Here is a 26,773-nt window from a genome sequence, read left to right on the forward strand (position 1 = left end):
AGATCTGACACCCTCACCTAGACATATCTGGAGGCAAAACACCAAAAAATAAATTATAAAAAAAAAAAAATGAACAAAAGCACCCCTGTGTAGAAGAACCCCATGGACTCTACAGACGTTCAATTACCTGTCCATTTTCAAAGTTATAATTTTAAAAGAACCATGTCTTTTGTTAGCCAGGCTACAACTTTGTGTTTTTTGTATTCTCGGGGTTCCTTTCTTTGCTGCCTTCTTGCATCTTTAGTTTCACACTTTTGTTAGAAAACCATCCTATCTTCTCCCCCTTGATTTTTAAAGTGTGGTATATACTGCTTGTAATAAAGCTTGCCTGAAGACCAGAGGACAGAGCCAGCCACAGAGGTCAGGCAGTAGCGGCACACAACTTTAATCCTAGCATTCGGGAGGCAGAGATCTGTCTGGATTTCTGTGAGTTCAAGGCCACATGGAGCTACATGAGATTAATCCAGTCTAAAAAAGAAACAGAGCCAGGCAGTGGTTTCATACATCTTCAACTCCAGCACTTGGGATCCCACACTTTTAATCCCAGCACTAAGAAGGTTGAGACAAGAAGTGATATGGCTGGGCAGAGAAAGAAATACAAGGCAGGAGGAGACAGGAATTCACTCTCCTTCAGGCTGAGGAGTTGGTGAGGTGGTGGCTGTGGCTTGCTCTGCTTCTCTGATCTTTCAGCTTTCACCCTGATATCTGGCTCCAGGTTTTTATTATAAGACCATTTAGGATTCATGCAACATTAAAGTATGGAAGAGATGCTGGCTGGGTTCTTTGAAGTCATTGTAACTGTGACAAGCAGGTTATGGAGTGAGAGACCCTCCAGCAGAGACAGACCTCAGGAGTAGGCAAAGGCAGGAGCCACCTGTCATTTCTACCAATCTACTCCTAAAAAGCAGACCTTACTGGGTTTCCTAGTAAAGGCTGGCACAGTGGTCCACTTTGCTCTTACCCTCTCTGATTTACCAAACATCTGCTGCACTGTTCATTGTGCACCACAAACACTGTGGATAGATACCCTTGTGAACCCCAGTGCCCATTCCTGCCCTTATAAAGTCTACAGTTCCCCAAACTAAGTATGGAACTCTCCTAGTTAGCTTCAGCAGCCAACCTGACACAGCCCAACTCAGAAATGCCATCTTGGCATGAACCAGAGGAAGCAAGCCAGGAAGCAATGTTCCTCTATGGTCTCAAGTTCCTGCCTCAAGTCCCTACCCCAACTTCCCTCAGTGAGGGACTGTGACCTGCAAGTGTAAGATGAAATAAACATTTCCTTCCCAAATTGCTTCTGGTCAGGGCTTTGTCACAGCAACAGAAAAAACTAGAGAAAAAATTAGACTACTTTTAAGAGTACGTGAACCGGGTGGTCCAGCACTCAGGAGGCAGAGCCAGGCGAATCTCTGTGAGTTCAAGGCCAGCCTGGTCTACAGAGTGAGATCCAGGATAGGCACCAAAACTAGAACCCGTCTTAAAAACAAAAACAAAAACAAAAACAAAAACAAAACAAAAGAGTAAGTGAGTGGAGAAGTAAGAAGAGTGAGTGGTGCTGGGTAGGGGAGGGTCAGGTGGGGGGTTGAAGTGATTTTCTGAACATGACTAAATTGCTTGCTCCACCCCTGCCATTTTCTCATTTGTCAAAAGCATTTAAATAACATCTATTTCATGCAGTTATCCACCAACTCACACATCCATTCTTCAAGTATGTACTGGGCAGTCACTAAGCAACAGGTGCTAGGAAACAGCAGTGACGGGAACAAAACGGCCCTGTGCTCTCGGGGGTGGTAGAGGCAGACAATGAATGAGCAGACAAGATGTGCGGAGCATCCAACAGTGATGAGCAAGAAACGCCATGGGGATGAGGAATCAGGCCTGTTGGCCCAGGTCTACAAACCCAGACACTCAGGAGGCAGAGGCAGCATGAGCCCAAATGTACACCCTAGTAGGTGAGACAGTGTCTCAAGATGAAAAGTAAAATAAAGGCTGGGTCACAGTCCATCCATAGAACGCTTGCCCAGCATGGGTAAAGCCCTACGCTCAGCTCCCAGCACTGTAGGGAAAAGGGAGTGGTGGTGGTCAGGAGATGTCAGCAGGAGCCAAGAGTGGGTAAATGGGCAAGGAAGGGAGCAGTCTCTGCTGCCATTAAAGGAATGCACACATGCCAAGAGTCCGAGGCAGGAAGAGGCCTGGGGGACTCGAGGCACCCAAGCACAGAACCTAGTATGGAATAATAAACCTGAAGGGAAGCTGTAAGAAACCAGGGTCTACTCTAGATCCCCATCTCCCAGAGCCTTGTAACATCTGAGTCACACTAAGAGAACCGAGCAGCCACCAGAAGGTCCTGATCACAGGAGCTCAGACCACAACATCACCTCACTTTTTAACAGGATCATTTTTGCTTCTATGTGGAAGTCAAGGCTATAGTTCAGCTCTTAAATATTCCTTGAAGGTCATGTGTTAAAGGCTTGCTCCCTGGTGATGGCACTTGAGGTAGAGCCTGGTGGAAGGATGTTAGATCCACTTGGGCATGTTCTTGAAGGGGTTGCTGGGATCCTAACCCCTTCCTCTCTGCTGTCCAGTTGCTACAAGGTGACGTCTCTGCTTCACTATGTATAGGCTATCATGAGGTTCTGCCTCATCACAGGCCCAAAAGGACATGGCCAAGCAACCATGAACAGAAACATCTAAAACCATGAGCCAGAATGAACATTTCCTCCATTGAAATTCATCAGAAAGCTGACTAGTGCATGCAGGGAAGCAAGCATGTGAGCAGAGAGCAGCTGGAGAGTAGCCGTGGTGTGCAGGGGTGGCTGTCTGGACAGGGTGATGGCCTGGAGGCAGAAGGAGACTGGACCTGGGATGCTGATGGCCTGGAGGCAAGAGGAAGAGGCTGGACCTGGGATGCTGATGGCCTGGAGGAAGGAGAAGGCTGGACCTGGGATGCTGATGGCCTGGAGGCAGGAGGAGGCTGGACCTGGGATGCTGATGGCCTGGAGGCAGGAGGAGGCTGGACCTGGGATGCTGATGGCCTGGAGGCAAGAAGAGGAGGCTGGACCTGGGATGCTGATGGCCTGGAGGCAAGAGGAGGAGGCTGGACCTGGGATGCTGATGGCCTGGAGGCAGGAGGAGGCTAGACCTGGGATGCTGCACTTAAGAAAAAGCCAACCAGGCTTGCTGATGGTTCTATTTCAGAGTCAGAGAGATGATGCGCTGGCTTTTCACTCAAGCAACTGGGAAGACGGAGCTGCTATTTCTGAGGTCAGGAAGATTCTGGGAGGCGAGGCTATGAATATGGGAGTTTGGTTCTAGATATGTGAACTGTGAGAAGCCAAAAACACAGCCAAAGGAAGAAGGTTCTGGATCAATGACTCTGAAGTGTGGGAAAGAGGACTCGGCCTGATAAAAACTTGGGAGCCATCAGCATGTAGAGGACTCATAAAACCAGGAAACAGATGAGGGGAGACGGATGAGGTCATCTACACGACTGTTATGAGGAAGAGGTAACACAGACTACCCAGCATGGCACTGGGCATAAAATGCTTCCCCTTGCAAGCCATAAGGCAGAACTTAGCAAGGCTGTTTCAGAACCAGTAGATTTACCTCTGGCTGCCTCTCCCTTCTTGTTCCCATGCTTCTTTGCTGTTGCTGTTGAGACAGCTATAAATAGGTGGCTCTGGCCAACCTTGACCATGTGACCCTCCTGGCTTGGCCACCAGAAGTAGCTGGGAAGACAGTCAGAGCTGCCACACTCAGCCTCCTCCAGCAGCACTTCAGGCTGGCCCATGTTTACAGGCCTTTCTCAACTGGCCTGGTTCTCAAGGGGCTCTGTGGGCTCAAAGTTGCTGGTTTCATACCTTTGTCTTCACATGGAATTCTTCATGAACTTAGACTGAGCATTTAAGTCCCTGTGCACCTGCACATCTGGTAGCTATAAAACACCACATGGCGCATCAGACAGTTTCCACAGAACACTTACCCAAACCCAGCTAAAAGAGATAAAACCTGAGTCTAATCAACTCAATGTCCAGAAGGCTCATGGGAGCTCAGCAACCACACACCCCAGCACCAGGATCTGGTTCTTCCAAGGCATCCAGATGGCTGTCTCCTAGGACTAATGGGCAGGCACCTTCTTGACTCACGGTGTCACATTCCTGAGCCTAAGATTTCCTTAGGGTTCTGGGTGGGACGCAATGCCCTGGATAGGGATGGGGCTTCTACATCACCACTTTCAACCCTTGCTGCAACATCCTTGCCAGGGAGTCCTCTCACACATGCAGTGTCCTCCACAGCAGCCCTTGCTGCACCGTTTTTCTCCCTATGGGAACTTATCTGCAACATTTTAAAGAGGTTTACTTTTATTATTTACGTGTGTACTATGTGTGTGGGTGCCCATGGAGGCCGGAAGAGGGCACTGGATTCCATGAAGCTGGAGTTACCCCCGGTTGTGAGCCACTGGACGTGGGTGCTAAGAACTGGACTCCCCACCTCTGCAAGAGCAGCAAATGCTCTTAACCATGAAGCCATTTTTCCAGCCCCCACAACGTTTTGTTTATTGTATGGTAACGTATCAAGATCTATGTTGAAAAAGAGGAGTGCTCACCCTTCTGCTGGCGTGGGACATTTGTCTCTGAGCTCTTCCTACATGGGAAGCAAGCTTCAGCAGACCATTTCAGACAGCCTACCGCTCCTAAGGGACCAGACTTGAACTCCTGAAGGCAGGCTGTGGCTATGAACACTAAGGCCCGAATGGCCAACCCTGGGGGCAGGTGGGATCCATTCTTGGGCAACCTTGTGGCCAACCTCACTCACAACCTTGCTGGCCTCGTATCTTGTTCTTGATCACTCTCCCCATGACATCCTTGACAGCTCTCTCAGGTCACTGCTCTCTGAATCTCCTTGACCTAATTTTCTCTCATCTTGCTCCTTACTCTGAGGTTCCAGCACATTCCAGCGTTCCTTTGTATCTGCAGCCTCCTCAGGGAGTGTTCTTTCTACCGTCTGAAACCCAGACGGTCTCCTCTGAAAACACCACTTCCATTGCCTTCCTTGAAGGGGGCTTTTTGTCTCTACACCACACACGTGGGGATGCCTGGCCCGCCTCCATACCCTATCTGGTGTCCAAACTAGCAGTGTGATATCACCCTTATTTTAGAAACAAAACGAGCATTGCTTACATTCCCCAGCAACGCCACTGCTGCTGCCGCTGCCGCCGTTCACTCCCGCTCTGTTCACTAAGCTAACGTGGCTTAGACTCTTCGGTTTAGCATATAGTTGGTGTCAGGATGTATTTGCGAAATGAATGAATGCACAAATGAAATCAGGCACAGAGCTGGAGGCAAGCAGAGTACAGGTCCTGTTTGGAAATTCTGTCTTCCCCGGCGGTAAGCCGTTAAAAGACCCGGATAAAGATACAGGGGAGGCTGCATCTCACTCTTGGGTCATTACTTTTATGGGAATCTGACATTTAGTGATTAAACAAAAGCCCAAGGTTAGAGCTAATGAGATGAAGACGGGGCATTTAAAACCCATGGCCGATTCCAGAGCCTCTTTTTGGTTTTGTTTTACAATTTTTAGTCACAATTTATTTGTTTATTTACTGTGTGTCGGTATGGACACTTGAGAGGTGGTCCTCTCTTTCCATCCTGTGGTTCCTGGGGATCAAAGTGAGGTCAGCAAGCTCAGGTAGCAAGTGTCTTTACCTAATGAGCCATCTTGCCAGCCCTGTTTCTGGTTTTTTTTTTTTTTTTTTTTTTTTGGTCTTTCCTTGTAGCCCAGGCTGTCCTGGAACTGAAGATTTCCCCTACCGCTGACTTCCATGTACGGGGATTATAGGTATATGTCATCATGCCTGGCACCCACAATTTATGTTTTTAGCTACCAAAAGGTACTGTCTTCCCGAAGGCTAGACTTGGCATTGAGCGTCAGGTCCGATGACAGACTGGTCCTCTCAAGGGACAAGGTGATGGAGCTGGACACCGACTTCTCCCTCTGGTCTCCAAGCACAGCACACACAACACAGCACACACACACACACACACACACACACACACACCCAAGAGGGAGAGCAGAAGGGAAGGAGGGAGGGAGGGAGGGAGGGAGGGAGGGAGGGAGGGAGGGAGGGAAGGAGGGGGCCAAAAAGTACGTCCCCAAAACTTTAAATTCTTGCTACCTGGCTTATCCTCTAGCTGAATGTCTTCATTTGTATCTCTATAGCTAACCCCCTCCACTAAGATTTCAAGTTTGGCTACTGCAGCTTTGAATTCTAGAAGCTCATTCACTTAGTTAGTTTAGTTTTTTTATTGGGTGGTTATGGTAGGTGAGTGTGTGCTGTGGCCTGAATGTGGAGGACAACTTGAGGAATCAACTCTCTCCTTCCACCGTGGGCTCGAGGGATGAGCTCAGGTGGGCAGGCTCAGCATACTGGCTGAGCCATTTTGCTGGTCCTCTTTATTTTCTTAAATCTAGGGTCCTATTTTACAGTTCTTAATCCTATGTAGTTCAGTCAACTGTTTTATGACCGGTCATTCCAACTTGAGAAGTTTCTTCGCGTTCTTCCGCCCGTGGCCTGCTGTTTGTCACGGTCCTCACCAAGGACGGTTAGCTGTCCCTTGTGCGTTACTCTTTCTGTGAACGGTTACTTGCCAGGAGCTCCCATCCTTTTCTAGAAATGGTCTGAGTGTGCTCGGGGCAGGTGCTTGGCAACACTTGCCAAATCTGGGGTGTTTTACGAGTGGGCTTGGGAGCTCCGGGCTTCCCGGAGCACGAGACTCTGGCAATGAACGGCGGCGAGGGCTTTTGTCTCATCCACTCTTTAGCCTAATCCACTCAGAGCTGGGGTAAGCTCCCTCTAATCCTGGCCTGGGGGTTCAGAGTCAAGTCTTGTTTATTCTTACACCCAGTCCTCTGGGTTACAGTTTAGCATGGAAAGGGTCAAAAAGGAGCAAAGCTGGAGAAGTTGATAGACCCAGAGAGAGGGCTGGGAGTTCTAATATTTAACAGAGACTCCGAAGAGTAGTTCTAATATTTAACAGAGACTCCGAAGAGTAGAGAGTGTGGGAAAGTCAAGTGGCGTGGAGGCATGATTTAAAGAGAAAACAGCTGACATTTTACAGAACATACACATTTTTACACTCAAGAAGCTAAATTAACCCGAATTAAGATAAACACAAAGAAATCCTTCCATTTGTATGCTTACAATAGATTATACAATGCTTTCCTTTATTCTCCATAGACTACAATGAATGTAAGTGAATAGTCTACATTTTTCATAAGGAAAAAAACTGGGATTCAGAAAGCTTGAATGGGCTGTTTAAGGTCACATAACACTAAGGAGCAGAGGCAGAACTCAGGCTCAGCTCTGATCCATGCCATGTCCCTTCCTATACATCAGAAAGGGAATACCATACGACCAGAACAGGCTCTGCAAGGAGACATGGAAATATGGCTGAGGGACTGGCCCCCACACAGAATCCTCAACTAAGAAACCTCTCCCTGAGCACATCTGTGTTTCCCTCGGAAGCAAGCACTGGATGGAAAAGCCTGTGCACCAAGAGGCAGGAAGGTTCTAGCTTGCCCCTCACAATGTGAGTTAAACACAGGGCCTAGTCAATTTCTTGGCCAAAGTCCAAGACCCCTCAGTCAATTCATGGGACTGGCCTGGTACGCAACAGCACACTACACATCGAGCCATCCCACACTGCTCAACTGTCAAGACAGCAGGGTAGGAGTGTCCTCCTCCTTCACTGCCGAAGACAGCTTAAACACCGTGGTTGGTATGTCCATGGTAACACCTCCTTTGTTCATCCATATGGTCTGACTGGCTAATTACTGCCTCTTTTCTGGTCTGCTGGCATTTTACTTGCTGATGGCGTATACTTGATGTGTTTTCTTTTGTTTTTCTGTTCGGAGCATTGAATAAAGACATTTTCAGGAGGGAAGTCTGTAACTCTTCAGCACAGTCAAGGCCCACACCCTAGATGTTAATATGGGCCTAACATCTCTCTGCCTCCTTGTAAAAAGAGATCAGACCTTCTTCCCTGGGAGCTGCCTCTGTGATGTACAAAGCTGGGAGAGCTACAATGCCTGAACCCATAGCCAAGACTCTAGATTCCAGGAAAAGGGGCAGCTGCCAGGCAGTTCCACAGGAAAGCCTCCCATGATGATTTACGAAGGTGTGACTACCACCATCTGAAGCAGCTGTGCACGAGACCTTATGCAAACAAGCAAGAAAGGAGACTCAATCCTGATCTCCCATGATGTCCATCCCAGTTAGGGACTCAGGAGCACCAAGATGGCTGACAACAGACGAGACTAGGCATCAACCATGTGAGTGCTCCTGCACAGGGCATGAACTAACAGAATGGAGAGAGAGAGCCAACTCAGTGTGATGATCAAATGGGTTTGTGTTCATCCATCTACCCACCCATCTTTGCATCCATCTGTCTATCCAGCCACCCACCCATCCATCCATCTACCCATCTATCCACCCACCCACCCATCCATCTATCCAAGCATTCAGGGGTTGTTGAACACCTAACAAAATTATACCTATGCTGTTTAGGCACCGGAGAGACCAGGAAAGAATGCTGGAGAGTAGGGTATCCAGTACTCAAAAGCCCTTGAGTTAACCACGTCAATTAAATCCTTATGACAACCTGTAAAGTATGACAACTGTCTTCAGTTTATAGACGAAATGGGCTCAGAGTAGCTAAGAAGCTGGCCCAAGAGCACAAGTTCAGTAAGTGGCAATCTGGGATTTGAACCAAGCTCTGCCTGGCTCTGAGCCCATGCCCTTAATAAATTAATAATCATCACAGAGTTAATTATAGGAAGCCAGACAGTTGGCAGGCAACAGGGGTAGGAATTTCAAAGGAAGCAGAGAAGACACAATTTGGTGTAGAGAGTAAGTGATCCTGGGGTTTTCCAAGTGGCCTAGCAAGGAGAGGCAGTGTTGGGCGTGGGTACCAAACCTCTGAGGAGCAGACAGGAAGGTCTGCCTGTGGGAGGAAAGCCAGGAGCTCAATGGGCAGAGCTGGGAGACTAACACAGCATTGCCTGGTGGGAGGGCATCTTTGACAATTTCTCCATCACTCCCACTCTGTTGGAAAAGCTATTCCAGTGCCCGGCAGCCCCTCAAGCTCCTGCAGTGGCCTTCTGTAACGAGCTACCTGTGCCAGCCTAATGTAAGGCCTTAGTTTGTACCTATCATCCCATCCTGCCCAGGCCCCTGTAGACAGTAACATGCTGGAAGATTCTGCGTGCAACCTGTGGACAGAAACCCCGGGGAGTCCCCCCAAAACTAAAGGGGTAAGTGAGGGACCCTTCCAAGCTAGACCCCAGCTCTTCCAGATGTCTGCACAGAGTCAAAGCATTTTCCAGTCTACTTACAGTTTTGAGTCCAGCTTCAGGAGGAAACCCAGCCGATCATACTCTGAAAGGAAAAGCAGAAAATGTGACTGAAGGCAAGCCATTGCTGCCACTGTGGCTTGCATTCCCAGATCTACACCATGGGGGCAGACAGTGCTTGGAAAGGAATGTGTAATTCAAACGCTTCAAAGAACAGAAAGAAACACATATGCCATAACCACATTTAGTCACATAACATCTATCGAACATTTATTTTGTCTGAAGAGCCAGGTTCGGAAGCAGCTCTTTTTCAGGTCTTCCTGACCATCGAGTCCTATGTTAATCCAGAGTTGCTTTCTAGAATAAACATGGTGCTTGAAACTGAAACTTGGTAAATCAGAGACTGGCCTCTGAAGAAAGGTCCCTCAGAGCTCTGACTACAGATACAGAGCCTGTTCGATGAACCGGTTTCTTGTTAGCATCAGCTGTCACCTTGACAGGACCCACAGTTACCACAGGGCATCTCATCTGTCTCCATCAGAATGGCCTGTGGCCAGGTTCATGAAGAATTTTTTCCTAATTATTAATTGATATAGGGATGGTCCAGCCCACTGTGGGTGTTGCCACACCTAGGCAGGTGTCCTTGAACTGTATAAAAGGAAGCTTACTGAACAAGCTATGAGGAACAAGTCAGTAAGAGCACCCACCCCTCCGTGGTTTCTGTTTCAAACTCCTGCCTTGGCGTTGATGGTGGGCTATAACCTGTAAGATTAAACAAATCCTCCCTCCAAACCCAAACTGTTGTTTTTGTTTTGTTTTGTTTTTTCAAGACAGGGTTTCTCTGTGTAGTTTTGGTGCCTGTCCTGGAACTTGCTCTGTAGACCAGGCTGTCCTTGAACCATAGAGATCCTTCTGCCTCTGCCTCCGAGTGCTCAGATTAAAAGCCTACACCACCACCCCTGGGCCCCCAAGTTGGCTTTAGTCAATGTTTTATCACAGCAACAGAAAGCAAACAAGAAGGGTCGGGCTAACTGGAATGAAGATGTATTTGCCACAAGATCCTCAGATCTATAGCAGCAACTCTCAGTGTGGGAACCATGGAGAACTGTGGGATCCAAGACCATAAAAAGGAAAGTGAAGAACAAATACTGGCAAGATGTTAATAATACAATGAAGCCACTGGCGTTTTAATATTTTGTCTTGTTTTAAAATGAGATTAAAGCAGTTTGTTGCGGTTTAAATGAGAATGTGCCCCATTGGCTCCAGCACTGTTTGGGAAGGATTAGGAGGTGTGGCTGTGCTGGAGGAAGAGCATCACTGCAGGTGATCTCTAGGGGTTCGAAGCCTCATTCCATTCCTAGTTTGCCCTCTCTGCTTCCTGCTTAAGGTTGCATTTGTGAGCCCTCAGCTTCCACCTCTAGCTGTCATGCTTGCTTGCTGCCAAACTTCCCCTGCATGCCAGGTTCTGGTCTTCCCTCTGTAAGTGGCCTTGGTCATGGTGTTTTATTATGGCAACTGAAAATTAACTAGTACATGGTTTTAAACATTGTGTAGACCATGGGCTTCCAGAAAGGACTGGGAGGGGGTACATATAAAAAGTAATAAAGTGCAGCTGAGGGGAGCATGCCACAAGTGAGTGATGTCCTTGGGCCCTGTGTGCCTCCTGCAGATTTCAGATCTGTCTCCAGGATTTTCCACAGCTCAAATGAAATACACAGCATGGATTTCACAGCTCAGAGCTTCCATAAGGCGGGAGAACCTAGCTATTTCACTTCAAGGATATTGTCTGTGGCCTCCAAAACATTTTTTGCATGAGGAAAACGATGTGAGTGCCACAGGGTTGCTGCTCCCACCCCTGCTCAGTGACGGCAGTGAGCGTCGACGCCAAAGTCAGGTGTCTCACGAATGGGGCTGTCAGCTGGCCTGGCTCACTCTGAGGCCCAAACAGAACACCAAAACCTAAACTCAGAACAGAAAAGGCTGAGCAACAAGGTTTTCAAGGAACTCAAATTTTAATGAGCAATGAATGGTCAAGAGGGAGAATCATGCACATCAAAAAGTACCACAGAGAACCAGGCAGTGATGGCACACGCCTTTAGTCCAAGCACTCGTGAAACAAAGCAGGATGTCTGAGCTGGAGGCCAGCCTGGTCTACACAGTGAGTCCCAGGATAGCCAGGGTTACACAGAGGGCTATGATAGAAGGTGTGTGTGTGTGTATGTGTGTGTATGTGTGTGTGTGTGTGTGTGTGTGTGTGAATGTGAGGGGCACACAGGCTGTGGGGGCCAGAGGAGGACATCCAGCCTTCTGCTCTGTCACTCCCCACCTCATTCCCTGACTGAACCTGGAGCTAGGCTACTGGCCAGCAAGTGCCAGCAATCCTCCTGTCTCTGCTCCCACAGAACTAGGGTTACAGGTATGGGTGGACACCCCTGGCTTTTTATGTGGGTAGTCGGGATTTGGACTCAGGTCCTCATGCTTGCTCAGCAAGTGTGCTTACTTATTTTCAACCTGAGAGAAGTCACCTTCTTAACCCTGAAAAGCTCAACGAGGATACAAAATGAAACAGAAGGCTTGTCTCCCAAGAGAATTTCCTTAGGGAGTGAAGCTTTCCTCAGATAATTCTAGCCTTTCTCTGATTCAGACAGAGATGGGGCTTTACTTTATAATTAGGAACTTACAAAAGAACATCAAGAAAACCAAAAAGGCTTCAACTCTAACAACTGAAAACACAACGGAAAACAGTTGCTTTCCAAGTCAAATATCCTTTCAACACGTGTATTCTGGCATTCTAGGAAAAAGAACATCGCCAGCTTGACCGATACTTGTTGTCTGTCCCTGTGTGATGGCTGCCTTGGGGTACGCAGCTGTTCCTCAGACCTAAGCACACACAGTGTACCACACTCCAGTGGACTCCTCCCAGAAGTCGGAAAAGATCTTCATCTGGCTGTCAACCCAGATGTCAGGTGCCAGGCAAGGACAGCAGAGGATGAGGGAGGGAAGCACGCAATACCCTTTGGAGTCGACACTGCATACCAATTACTCTAAGTGTCTCAAAAAATAAACCCAAGCTGGGCAGAGTGGCACACCGCTATAATTCTGAGTACTCAGGAGTCTGAGTCAGGAAGGTTGTTATTGTAAGTTCGAAGCCAGCCTGGGTAATTTGGAAAGACCAAATCTCAAAATAAAAATTTAAAGGGGCTGGGGATAAAGCTCATTAGTAGAGTGCTTGCCTAGTATGCCCAAGGCTCTGATTTTAATTTTTTCCCCTTTTTCTTTTTGAGACAGGTTTCCTAAAATTCACTCTGTAGACCAGGCTGGCCTCGAATTCAGAGATCCATCTGCCTCTGCCTCCTGAGTGCTGGGATTACAAGCACGCACCAACACCACCCAGCTGATTTCAATTCTTAATAATGGAAATGGGGCAGAATTCTATTGAGATGTCTTTTTAAAAAATCATTATCACCCCATGTTAGTATTTGTCTTCTTGTTGAGTAACTTAAAGAAGTGGGGGTCTATTTTGGTTCACATTTCAGGGCACAGTCCATCCTGCTGAGGAAGCCTGGTGGGAAGGGCCTGAGGTGGCTGCATGGTAGGCAGGAGGCAGGGAGCAATAGAGGCTCCTGCTCAGGTAGCACCCCCTTCTTATTCAGTCCAGGACTCCGGCCCACGGAATGGTGCCACCCAGCTCACGGTGTGTCTTCCTACCTTAATTAATCTAGTTTAAAAATTCCCTCCCAGACATGTCCAAAGGCTGACTTCCATGGTGATTCTAAGTCCCATCAAGTTGACAGTCAAAATTAACTATCACATTTCTCATACATAGTTACTGAATAGTAACCATAATTACAATAATTGGTTATTTTCCGATGTCATTTTGAACTCTGTCCTATAAACACACACACACACACACACACACACCACATGGCACACACATGGAGGGAAGGAGAGGGTTCTATAATAAACAAATAAGAAATACTGCATTTCCAGCCCACCCCTGTAATGGGAATGAAACCCAAGGTTTGCACATGCCTGGTAAGCACCCTGCTGCTGAGCTACATCCCCAGGCAGCATGGCATTTCCAAAGAATGTCCCTTCCAAGGCCTTCCTAATCTATCCTCAGAGACTTAAGTTTCAGAATATTCTCTTCAGTCCTTAGGAATTGAGCCCTGCGGAGTTCCGATCTTCTGATCATTTTGTTTTTGTTTTTAGGGTAAAATTCATCACTCTATAAAGATGGGCAGTAGACTGAAGAAAGAGTATCTGTATAGATGGTGTACAGAAACCAAAACATGCCAATGGCAGGATTTAGCCAGCAGGGTACCTAAGCAAACTGCCTTAGACTGGCATCTGATGAGTGGACAGATGCTCCCTAGATATCATTGGCTGTTCTTAACAAGATCCCTTGGTCATGACAATCATAAGCAGAAATAAATTAATATGAAAAGAAATTTTCAGTCAAGTTTTTAAAGTAACCAATTTCTTTGTTAATGTGTGTGTGTGTTTGTGTGTGTGTGTGTACACTTGTGTGCAGGTATCTGAGGAGGCCAGAAGAGGGCATTAGGTTCCCTGGAGCTGGAGTTACAGGGGGCAGTAAGCCACCCAATGTGGGTGTCGAGAACCAAACTCAGATCCTCTCCAAGAGCAGCAAACACTCTTAACCACTGGGCCGTCACTCTAGTTCTTAAAGTAATGACTCTCACATATAAAGAGAGTGTTGAAGATCCTCCTCAAATTAAATACAGGAAACCAGTTGTCAGAGATGAGGAGACAGTTTGAAAACTCCTTTGAGGAAAACTGTTATGAATCCCGCATCTCTGGAAGGCTGGGTGCGGTGGCTTGTCTCTCACTCCAGGTTGGCAAGGGACACTTAATACATGTCCCTCAAAGCATGGAGACACAGTGGGCCGCCTGTAGAAGGGCTTCCCATCTGGCAAGTCTAGAGGCACTGTGAGATGAGTTGGCATAGGAGGAGAGCTGCATGGAGGCTGGCTTGTGCTCCCATCAATGAGCTCCCATCTACGAGCTAGGGAGATATTCTTTTAGTTCCTTCCCCCAAACATCTGCCTAGATCAGTGTTTCTCAACCTTCCTAATGCTTTGAGCCTTTAGTATAGGGACTCCCAACCATAAAATTATTTGTCGCTATTTCATAACTGTAATTTTGCTACTGTTATGAATCATAATGGAAACATCTGATATGCGACCTCAAAGGGGCCAGTGCTGGGAATGCTGGGAATGTGTTGCTCTGACTGATTGATAAATAAAATGCTGATTGGCCAGTAGCCAGGCAGGAAGTATAGTGTAGGCAGGATAAGGAGAGAGAATTCTGGGAGGTGGAAGGTTGAGTCAAGAGACACTGTCAGCCCCTGCTGCTGCCATGAGAAACAAGATGTAAGATACCAGTAAGCCACAAGCCATGTGGCAACTTATAGATTAATAGGAACGGGTTGATTTAAGATACAAGAATTAGATAGCAAGAAGCCTGAGCCATTAGGCCAGTTTAAATAATATAAGCGTCTGTGTGTTTATTTGGGTCTGAGTGGCTGACAGTCTGAGCGGGACTAGAGAAAACTCCAACTACAAATGGCACCCCACAGCTCGAGTTTCCACCTAAAACCTGAAAATACTGGCCAAGAGGGTTCACAGATAGGCCCTCAGCAGCCAAAAGCAAAAGCAGACATCCAGATTCCCAGGAGCTGTGGAGATGCACACTAAGATTCAGGCGAGGTACCCACGATGAGCAGGAGTCTGCCGAATGCCTATAGGAACACCCCAAGAGTCAACTTTAAAGACACCCAGGATCCAGAGAGCACAACATTCCCCTAGATTTCCCTTTTCTTCCTCTATAGCGATCCAAGAGAAGCCAAAAAGAGCAGTCAGCGATTGGGAGAGCGCAAGAAGACAGATAGCAAGCAGGCCTCCTCTTCCCTGAGGTGGCCCAAACAGGCTAACGCCCAATGAGGGTAGAGAAGTAACTTCAACTTTCTTCCTTCCCTCCTTCCTTCCTTTTATTTATTTTTGAGACAGGGTCCCACTCTGTAGCCTTGGCTGGCCTAGAGCTTGCTATTATAGACCAGGCTGGCCTCAGACTCAGAGACCTGCTTCTACCTCCAGAGTGCTGGGATTAAAGGCGTGCACCACCACACCTGGCTTCAGAACTACAGCGCTGAATGAATTGAAAATTACGTAAGACTGGGTGCTCTGATTCCGGACTTGCCAGTCAAAGTGGTCGCGGGTTTCTGCTACTACAGAAATATCAAGAACTTCACTGGACTTGGACTCTGAGAACAAGAAGGGGGCAGAAGGTGAAAGGGTGAAAAAAGAAAGGGGATGTGGGTACCTTTTGGGGGGGCGGCTGCCAAGATGCGCCACTAAGTGAACACGCCAGGCGCAAGAGAGTTAGTGCAAGCGGTTTCTTGGGGGGAGGGGAGCGGCATAAGAGAGACAGACAGAGAGACAGCGAAGAAACAAGAGGAGAAGAGAGGCAAGAAAGGAGCAAGAGAGCGAGCTGTGCCTGGCGGGCACTTTTAAGGAGCGCGCACGCACACACACGCTCGCGCACACACGCACGCACGCGTCGCACAGCTGACAGTGGGAAGGCACCTGGCGACGGGTGATGACGTAGCTGCCTTGGCAGCCGAGGCAGGCTGCTGCTACTGCAGCGGGCGCTAACAGGGAGTCCGAATAAAGACTATTTCTGTGGTTACAACGCAACGTGTCCTGCATTTTCAGCTGCGATGGTGCAGGCAAATGGCAATTTACGCGATTAGTTATTCGGTCGGTTTTCTGTGGTGCTGAGGAGAAAGAACCCAGGGCCTCACCCACGCTAAGCAAGCTGGACTTGCACCCCCACCCCAACAGATGGTTTTAGGTTCAAATGGAGGGACGGGCCGACTGTAGAGGGCTCCGGGGACTGCCCCTGGGCTGGCTTCACTTTCCCCACAACTTTCCAACATGGCCGCCAGCAACCGGTTGGGGGTTTGCCAGAAGGCGTGTGCCACCCTGAGCAAAGGCCCCTTGGAACAGTAGGAACAACCTCTGGCAATGTTTGCAGCAGCAGGCTCTCTGAGGAACCACGGGCCACAGGCCCCATTCTCTCTCCTCATTCATCTTCCCTGACAGCCTCCTACATGAATCATGCTCACAGCGGCTCTCACCACCTGCCTTTCCCCCACCGCCTCCTGCCTGAGCCGGGGCCTGTTCTGCCCTGTGAAGCCTTGTTTTGCCTGAGGCTCTCCAGGGGCCCTGCAGGCCACCTGCCTGGAGGAAGAGAAGGGATGTATCACACTGGTTTCACAGCCTTTCTTGATTTGGGGTTTGTGGAGGGTCTTGGATCTGTGGGTATTAATCAAATTTGGAAGAAAAAAAACCTGGACGTTATTTATTCAAATATTTTTCTTCCTTTCTCTCTTTTTCAATTACAGATGAGGCTGCCAGAAGTCCCATGCTTCAATAATGCCCTGCTTGCTGTTTTCCTAGTGATTTTTCACTCCATTTCATTTTGAATAGTCTCTATTGGTATATCTCCTGGTTCACGTCTCTCTTTTTCTACTGTATCTAACTGGTTGATGAGCCAGCCAGTATATTTTCTCATCTCAGACACAGTTCTTTTTATATCTAGTTCCTTCTACATTTCCCAAGCCTTTTCCTAAGTTCCCAAGCCTTCTCTGCATTCTTGAACATATGGAACATGTTATAATGTCCTTGACTACGAATCCTAACGTTCACATCATCTCTAGGCTTGCCTTAACTGATTTTCCCCCCTCCTTCTCTGGGATTTCATTTTCATCCTCTCTGAATTAGCCGGCAGCATCTGGTTCATGGCCAGATTTTTCACCTTGTTAGAACGTGGTACATGAGGAGTCCGTAATGGTTTTGAGGTAGAATTAAATTCTTAGAAACAACTCAATCATTTCAACAAGGCTTGCTTGTACGTTCTGTAGGTTAGAGTTGGAGGCAAGAGTGGCCTGTAGTCGAGGGCTAGTCCGGCACCATCACTAATGCTGACCCATGACTGAGGCATCATCCTTCAGAGTACGTTATGGAATGTTCTGTGTTTTATGAACTTTCCCTACTATTCCCAACCCCAAGTAACCTCTAGATATTATCCTGCACACCTCTTTCCATGGTTCTTTCCTATTTCCTGTAACATCTGCATCCACATATCAGCTGAGCAGTCCGGGGGGACTCACTGCACACCTCCAGTGTGCCCAGGCCTCTCCTCTTGGGCAATCTGCATCGCTTCCTCAACTTCTCAACTGCTTCCTCACCTTCGGAAGAGCCATGTCTTCCCTCCACCATGGCCTGGGACTGTCCAGGTGTGTAGCCGGGGTGGGTAAAGGTCTAACTTCACTAGTTTCCTTCTTTCCGAGTCCAGCACCTTGCTTCAGGGGCTGCAAAAAAATTCTTTTTCTACAAATTTTGTGGGTTTTCCCCCTATCATTTTTCCTTTCTTCACTTTTTCCTTGTGCAGTCTAGATTGTGAAGGCTTCTCTGGGTTTTCTCACAACTGTACTGTGCTGGCTAGTGTTTGTCAACGTGATACAGATAGGGTCTGAAGACATAAACTCAATTAAGAAAATGCATCTATTGGAGTGCCTGCAGGCAAGTCTGTGGGCCACATTCTTGATTCATAGTCGATGTTGGAGAGTCCTGCTCATCGGAAGTTGTGCCATCCCTGGAAGGTGGCTGAGCAAGCCGGTAAACAGCACTCCTCCACGGCCTCTGCTTCAGTTCCTGCCTCTGGGTTCCTGCCCTGAGTTCATTGATGGGCTGCAAGCTGAAATGCTTGTCCTGGCATTTCACTGCGGCATCAGAAAGCAAACTAAGACACATACTGCCGGGCTTGTCATGTGAAGGGGACGCAGCCGGGAGAGTACAACCTTCTCTCTCTCACCTTAAGCTAAGCACCACTAGCCTGTGCTCTCCTCCCAACCCGCAGACCTTAGTGCCCTTCGGCCGGTGTTTGCTCGGGGACTTCTAGAGCAAATCCACTGGTCTTGTGCTCTTTTAGAAACTGGCCTCTTGGTTTCCTGCTGGGAGCTGCTCTCCTACCGCAGGCAAGTGTCAGGATCATCAGCAGGATGTGTGTCCACAGCGCAGGCGCCTAATGAGTTAGATTTGCTGGATTCTGTTTCTCCCTTAAGCTACTGAAAAACCATGCTGAGGAACTGGATTATTTGTTCCTGCATCCCAGGACCCCAGAGCTGCCTTTCACATTCCTGGGGGCCAGAGCTTGACTTTGGGTTTTTCATTCTGTAGGTACTCGGGCCCTGCTGGTAAATTCCCTTCCTTAAAGATTAGCCCACATCAGTTGTTGCTGCTCATACTTAAGCATTGCTAACTTCCATGAACAACACACACACACACACACACACACACACACACACACACACACACACACACACGAGGCAGAGCTCACCCCTGCATCTCTATCACATAACATGGGGTCTGGTGCAGAGTTGGGGCTCCATAAGTGTGTCGGCTGAGTGCTATGACCTGGGTAGCCCAAGGACTAGCCTGGGACCTGGATTCTTTGTCGTCTGCTGTGGTGAGAGGACAGTGTTAGCGGTGGCAGCCGTGGCAGGCACAGTCTGCAGCCTCTCTGGTCAGTCATCCTTCACAACAGTGATTGCCTTGTTCTGACCATTCCTGACTCTTGCCCACTTAGGCGATGACATTGTAGACACCCACCCAATGAGGATTTCCCATGATCCTTTGTAGACATAACTGCCTACTTCTCTGTTTGATTCCCCTTGTGTTGACACTTTCAAGTTCTGGTGTTTGGTTGGGCGGTGGTGGCACACACCTCTAATCCCAGCACTCAAGAGGCAGAGGCAGGTGGATCTCTGTGAGTTCGAGGTCTGCCTGGTCTACAGAGTGAATTCCAGGACAGCCAGAGCTATACAGAGAAACCCTGTCACCAAAAAAAACCAATAAAACCATAAAACAAACCAACAAGTTCTGATTTTTGCTTTGGGGTTTCTTCTGAGAACTTCTGACCTGTCAGCACCTCCACAAAGACCTCCCAGGCTTCCAGAGCATCATACTTTACACAAATGGGTTCTTGGAATTGAGTGTCCATGGCTGCCCACAAAGGAAATGCTACTTTGAGCATACCAATGCTTCAGGGACAATTTGCCTCTGGTGTAGCCTGCAGGAAGGTCCAGGTCTGACCATCCTGAGAACAAATTTGCACTAAGGTCTGAAGATTCTGGGGCTCCTGAGTTTACCAGGCCCATAAGCACTGACAGATGCAGGCGGCTGGTGCAGCAATGGAAGACATTCTCCCAGACACCACAGCAGCAAGCCAGCAGCTGCGCACTGAAGGAGAGGTGTTTAGTCTCTGGTGGCTTAGGCCTCCTGCCTCAGCCAGGCCAGAAAGTGCAGGATGCACCAAGGTGCACAAGTGTGTCCTGGGCTTGGTCCTGGCAGGAAGTGGCCTGAGACATGCAAAGCTTTGCCCTTCTCCAGCACCTGCACAGGTCATAGCTGTGAAGGCAAAGTGCTTTTTCAGATGCTGAAAGCTTTTGAAGTAAACCATTAACTCTTCCACAGATCCTACAAAGGGATTAAGTATGCCTTTTGAGTCACAGTAAGAGTATTGGGGTAAAAAAACCCTGGCAAATTCATACAAACTCCTGAAAGATTCAGAAACTGGACATAAACAGAAGCAGGCCACAGCAAACACATTGGGCTGCTGGCTGTCATTATACTAGGAAACACAGGAGCCACTGAAAAATCAGACCATAAACCCAGCGCGAGTTCAGGAGTTTTGAACAGAGCAATTACTAACTGCGAACCACCTGAGGGCAGAGAGCCCCACACCCAGCCAGTAGAGAACCTCCTTCCAAGCATGCAGTGGTGTTTCTGAAAATGACAGATGAGGAGGCCCAAATTTGCATCAGCCCCCAATTCTAGTCTAATTAAAAGTTAAGTTCTGGGGTTGGGGATTTAGCTCAGTGGTAGAGTGCTTGCCTAGCAAGCACAAGGTCCTGGGTTCAGTCCTCAGCTCAAAAAAACAAAAAACAAAAAAACAAAAAAACAAAAAACAAAAAACCACAAAGTTAAGTTCTGGGAGGCTACCCAGTGGAAGTAACTTCAGAACTACTTTTCCTGGGAATGGACACATGGAACCACTGGTAACAAACCACTCTTGAAGTAGTTTGCTTGTTCTTGTTCCTGAGACGTCTGCCAGACTCTGAGCTCTCAAAAGCCTGGAGTTTGTCCATTTTTCTTTCAGGTTAAAAACAATGTTTCTGGTAAAAAACTGTCTGTAACTCCAGTTCCAGGGGACCCGACACCAGCATACATGCAGGCAAAACGCCAACGCACATAAGATAAAAATGAATAAATTATTATTAAAAAAAAAAAAAAAAGACTTGGCCTGCTGTATACCCAACCTGTTTAACCTGCCCTTGAGAGAACAATGTCACAACCAACCTTATTTCCCTTGAGTTCCATGTAATTAGCTTTTTTTTCCCCCCAGAGCTGAGGACCGAACCCAGGGCCTTGCGCTTGCTAGGAGCTAAATCCACAACGTAATTAGCTTTTTAAAAAAATATTTATTATTACTTATTTATATGACACATGTATGTCTATGTATGAGGCGATCAGAGAGGCATCAGATTCCCCGGAGCTGGAGTTACAGGCAGCTGGGAACTGCCTGATGTGAGTGCTGGGAATCAAACTCTAGGTCTCTGCAAGAAAATATGTGCTCTTAGCCACTGAGCCATCTCTCTAGCCCTCCTCACCCCTGTAATTAGCTTTTACACCAAAGCTAACGCATAGCAGCAATCTTTTTGTTGTAATAATAATAATAATAATAATAATAATAATAATAATAATAATAAATAAATAAATAAATACACCCCACCTCCTTCCTCTTTATCTTAGACTGGAATGCAGAAGTTCTCACTCTACCTACATTCTGAAACAGAAACTGTCAGGAGTACTATGTTATGCTGCAAGATCCCATTCTAGACAACAGGAAACGCTCTCGAAAGTTCCTGAAAGTGGGGGTGACAGCAAAGCCCCAACTACTGAGCATCAAATGGAACCCCAGTTAACAGCACAGATGGTGGTCTGAATGACAGTGTCCCCCACAGTCTCAGGCATTTGAATACTCAGTCCCCATCTGTTGGAGCTCTTTGGGAGGCCTGTCACCTGAGGTGGCAGTGAGAGATTTAAGGCTTACTCGGGTTCAAGTTTGATTTGTTTCCTGCTGTGGTTCCAGATGTGAGCCCTCAGCTTCTGCTCCAGCCACCATGCCTCCGCTCTGGCATCATGGACTCTAACCCTTTGGAACCATAAGCTCAGATAAACTCTCTTTCCATAGGTGGCCTTGGCCATGGCGTCTTTATAACAACAACAGAGACTAATGCAGAGCCTGACTTGCTAAGCCGAGTCAGCCTTCTGGAAGCCTTTCCTTTTCTCAATCTACAGAGGCACCGCCATTCCCATCAGCTGACACGCAATCAGTACTGAGCCAGTGACACCTACTGGGGACAGCCGTCTCTCCCATCTAGAGCAGTGTAGGGATATTAAGGAGGAAATATAAGCCACTGGCTCTATCAAATAATCACAATTCTTCACATTTATTTATTTATTTATTTATTTATTTATTTATTTATTTATTTTGAGGCAATGTCTCACTGTATCGTCCAGACTAGCCTGGAACTGGCTATGTAATCCAAGCTGACCTTGAACTCACAGAGATCTACCTGTCTCTGCCTCCTGGATACCAGGGTTAAAGGCGTGTACCATACACCTGGCCATCTTCCAATTTTAAGTCACAAACACATACAGGCAAAACGGTCTATCAGGCAGGCAGGCTACTCACACATGAGAAGCAGCTCCACCCACCTTCTTTCTCATAGTCACTGGCTCCCGTCGCTCAGCTATGATGAATTCCCAAGTGCAAAGGGCGTAGCAGCAAATGGAGGAACTATCTTACCCAAAATAGACCTTTCACTTCCAAAGAAGCAACACTGTACAGTCTCCCATAAAAGCTCCATTAAACACAAACACTCTATGTCAAGGCTTGGGCGGAGGGAGGAGAGGGCAACAGATCCAAACGGCTGTCAAACCTGCAGAGTGAGAGAACAGGCTGAGGGGAGCTCCTGCGTCCTGACCAGCCACACTTTGTACTCTTCTTGCTGCCACTGACACCTTCAATTTAATCCTTACCCCCCACGAAGCAGGAATCCTCTTCATTCTCCAGATGAGGCTGGACGAGCTAGCAGGATGCAATATGCCTGAGATCCCCAACCACTAAGTAGACTGTGAGGGAAGCTGCTGAGCAGGCCAGGCCCAACTCCCTCCTCAGTCCACACGGGCTCTCCGGGAAAACATGAAGAGCAGACCCTCATCCTAGGACAGCTGCGCCAGAGCAACTGTGTCCTGTTCCCTCTAGTCCCTGTCCCAAGGGTGATGTCCAAAGACCCGGTCACGCCACACAAGAATCATGGGAGTCAGAGGGGATTGCTGGTCAAAGTGCAAACAACTCCCACATCATCTCTAGTCGGGAAATAAGCCACAGCATGGGATCAATTTATCAACGACAACCTAAAATAGGAAAGCAGCTGTATAAAACACAGAGAATCCCACTGACCTAGACTAAATTAACTGACCCAGGGAAATAACTTAGCTATTCACAAACGAAATTCCAGTCCCCACTGGATGTGTGTATGCTGGTATGGGGGAGACAAGGTCTTTTGACAGGACAGAGTCCCCTGTGGCTGACTGCTCGTCCACAGCAGGGCTAGGCTCTAATGCGGTACTGTCAGGAGGGGTTAGCGGAACCTCCCTGGACTGAGTCTCTCAACTAGGCAGAAACGCTTCCCACTACAGCCCAGATCTCACTACCCCCACCCCCTCTCCATCCTGAGAAAATCAGGGCCAAATCCAATCCTGTTCATGACACCAAGTGAGCCTATACCCTCTCTGACACTTCCCCCAACCCCCATTCCCTACCTCCCCGGACCCTCCCTATGCCCCCTACCCCCTCCCCTCCCACCCACCCCCCTCGGCAAGGTCACCTTCATTCAGCTACAGGATTAGGAGTAACCTTGTGGCAAAGAATAGCTGGCCAGGAGAGAGAAAATGACCCACCCTGCAGTTTGTACCTTAAACTTTATGGAGCTATCATCATAAGGGAGCAATCCTGACCGCTTTGGTGTGTGTTTCCCAGGTTCATATAAAGGAAGCTAATCCCCAGTATAGGGTATGGAGAGGCAGGGCTGTTATGGGTGACTAGGTCAGGAGGTCTCCACCCTCACTAACAGGATTAGTGCACTGACCACACAGGCTTCAGAGATCCTGTCTGCACCTCTGTTATATGAAGACACCCAATGGGGAAAGCATCTTTCACAAATGAACTATCAACAGCTGGCTCCTTGATCTTAGACTCTCTAGCCTTCAGAACTTCAAGGAAAAAAAAAAATGCCTTATTTATAACTTGTACAGCCTGAGGTATTTTTGTCATAAACATGAATGGACTAAGATTATCAAAACATAAGAGTTCCCTCTCCAGACAAAAATAATAAATTTTGTCAGTCATAAAAATAATACACACTCAATCAAAAAACCAAATCAGGGCTGGGGCCATGGCTGAGCAGGTAAAAGGTTTGTCATGTAAACCTGATGACCTGAGTTCAACCCTCTGACCCCATGGTGGAAGGAGAGACCAATTCCTGAAAGTTGTCTTCTGAACTCCACATGCATGCCATTCTCAGCACACAGACACACAGACACACACACACACACACACACACACACACACATACACACACACTCAATAAAATAAAAACTTTAACTTTAAAAATACAAATTAGGAATAAAAAAGCAATCTCATAAACAATGAAGCAGGAATCACCTGACATTTCTATTACCTAAAGGTAATTGCTACATTTTAGTGGCTATTAAAATCTCTTCTCGGGCTGGAGAGATGGATCAGAGGTTAAGAGCATTGACTATTCCAAAAATTCTGAGTTCAATTCCCAGCAACCACATGGTGGCTCACTACCACCTGTAATAAGATCTAGTGCCCTCTTCTGGCCTGCAAGGACACATGCAGGCAGAACACTATATATGTAATAAAAAAAATTCAAACAATCCTTTTTTCTTTTTCTTTTTTTTTTTTTTAAAGCAGGGTCTCATGTAGCTCAGGCCGGCTTTCTACTTGCCAAGCACTGGAATTACAGGTGTGTGCTACTATACCAGGCTCTAATTATCTTTTTTTTTTCTTGACATGGTGTCTATTGTGTAGCCCTGGCTGCCCTGAAACTCACCATGTAGACCAGGCTGGCCTCGAACTCACAGAGATTCACTCTGCCTCCTGAGTGCTGGGACTAAAGGTATGTGCCACTATGCCCAGCTCTAAATCCTCATTTTAAACAACCACATTATTCTCCTGCATGAGTGTATCATTATTTATTAAGTGGAAATTATTGTCTGTAATGTTTTGCTTAAATTTTTTAAATATTTTTATTTTTTTTTAGTGTGTGTGTGTGTATACATGTGTACATGGAGTGGGGAGTATGCATGACACTGTGTACCACAGCAGTTACGGTAATGTCAGGGGATAACTTTTGGAGAGAGTCTGTCCTTCCCTACTTGGAACTGGGGATCAAACGTGTGTCGTAAGATGTGGTAGCAAGGTTGTGGATTTAGCTCAGTGGTAGAGCGCTTGCCTAGCAAGCACAAGGCCCTGGGTTCAATCCTCAGCTTAAAAAAAAAAAAAAAAAAAAAAGATGTGGTAGCAAACACCTTGCTTCCTGAACCATCTTACTGGCCTCCTATGTTCAATTTTCCAAGTCACCAAATCAATTTTATTATGGAAGATTAAGCCAATTAAGACAAAAGGCCGGCAGTTTAAAGAGCAGTCTATGAGAAGGCCACAAGAATGTTTGTGTCGGAGGTGGGTTTTGTGTTAATAGCTAAGAATGGAGGAGCCGGACATGGTGGTGCATGCCTTTAATCCCAGCACTTGGGAGGAAGAGGCAGAAGGATCTCTGTGAGTTCAAGGCCAATCAGTTCCAAGACAGACAGAACCACACAGAAACCCTGTCTCAAAAAAACAAAACAACAAAAAGAATGGGGAAATAATGGGATCTGTCTGTCTCTGTCTCTCTCTTGTGTGTGAGTGTGTAGATGCACTCATACTTACACACATGCACCTGCTCTTTTAAAACAAATATTTACCAGGAACTTATTACATGCCAAGAGATGTTCTACCAAAATGCACAAGGTCTTTGGTCAAATGCCACCCACTGTATAGTAGGGGACACAGAATGCAAGTGAGGCAGCCCATTTGAATGGATGAGTGCTCAAGATGAACGGAGGCCTAGCTCTCTAGAGACAGAATGGGTGTCTGAAGAGACTACCTTAGATAAAGTGGGTGTCCTGTAGGGTGACACTGGGCAATGCAGGCAGCAGTCATGCCATGCAGGAGGTATGAGCAGTCTGGGAAGAACAAAGGCCCTGAGGCAGGGGGAGACCTGGAAGAGTGCCATGGCTGGTGGGCAGCCGGGAGCACGGACACCAAAGTGAAATCATGGAGGTAAGTGAGGCTTTCTAAGTCCGTTAGGACTGTGGTCAGTGTGCACGGTGAGAGCTCACAGTGGTCGCGAGAGAGCAACCTGCTTGATGTTCCAGAAGCCTGCTGGGCAGGGCCTCTGGGAGGCAACAAACCAGCAGCCAGCCAGGGAAGTGGTTACTGGTCCAGGGCAGAAGAGCCAGGACCTTGGACAGTGGTGCTAAGAGGAAGTGGCAGAACGAGGCGTTCCAAAGTGGGGGCGTGTCTCCTGCAGGGAGGAGGACACGAGGGCTCTGGGCTTGGGGCTTAAAGAGAGAGGCCTGTGCAGAGGGAAGGAGGGAGAGGAATGGTTTACAGACGGCTCCCAAGTGATCCGCGGCTTTATCCATAAATACTCTGATCTGGGGGAGTTACAAACTTCTTAACGTTCATTGCCTGTGTTTCACGTCACAATTAACGCTTGTGTTTTGACCTTGGATCCTGTATCTAGCAGTTCTAGGAATCTGGGGGACATTTTGAACATTTCTGGTATTTTCTATGTATGAAGAGGGCAGTTCGACTTCTTGCTTGCTAACCTATATCCCGTAAGGTCCTTTTTGCTCACTTCACCACTATCTGGAACCTTCAGGAATGGACCCTGACCTCAGGCAAGCAGGCTGTAGTTCCTTGCAGGTCCCCTACATCAGCTAGAAACATTCCTTTCTTTTTTCAAAACACTTTGGTAAGTTCTTTGAGAATTTCATTCAAGGTATTTTTATCATAGTCACTCTCCTTTAAAGAAGTTCCTTTCTGCCTGCTCAGTTGTTTCTTCATGAATAGAGGTTGAATTTGTCCAACACTCTTTGTCTGATGGTGTCATGTAGTCCTTTTCTTTAATTAAAGA

The 26,773-nt window shown here is 47.4% G+C and overlaps 1 protein-coding gene across 4 annotated transcripts in view; it reads right to left on the minus strand.

Annotated features, from left to right (window-relative positions):
- The window catches only part of St3gal3 (ST3 beta-galactoside alpha-2,3-sialyltransferase 3), a 212,050-nt gene that overhangs the window by 95,640 nt on the left and 89,637 nt on the right, over positions 1–26,773 (minus strand). For all 4 annotated transcript variants that reach the window (XM_036177357.1, XM_036177354.1, XM_036177355.1 and 1 more), the window contains one exon: positions 9,394–9,436. In XM_036177357.1, the coding sequence (XP_036033250.1) occupies positions 9,394–9,436 (43 nt within the window). The remainder of the gene's footprint in view (positions 1–9,393; positions 9,437–26,773) is intronic.

The sequence above is a fragment of the Onychomys torridus genome, chromosome 2, assembly GCF_903995425.1.
Source record: "Onychomys torridus chromosome 2, mOncTor1.1, whole genome shotgun sequence".
NCBI classification, from domain to species: Eukaryota; Metazoa; Chordata; class Mammalia; order Rodentia; family Cricetidae; genus Onychomys; species Onychomys torridus.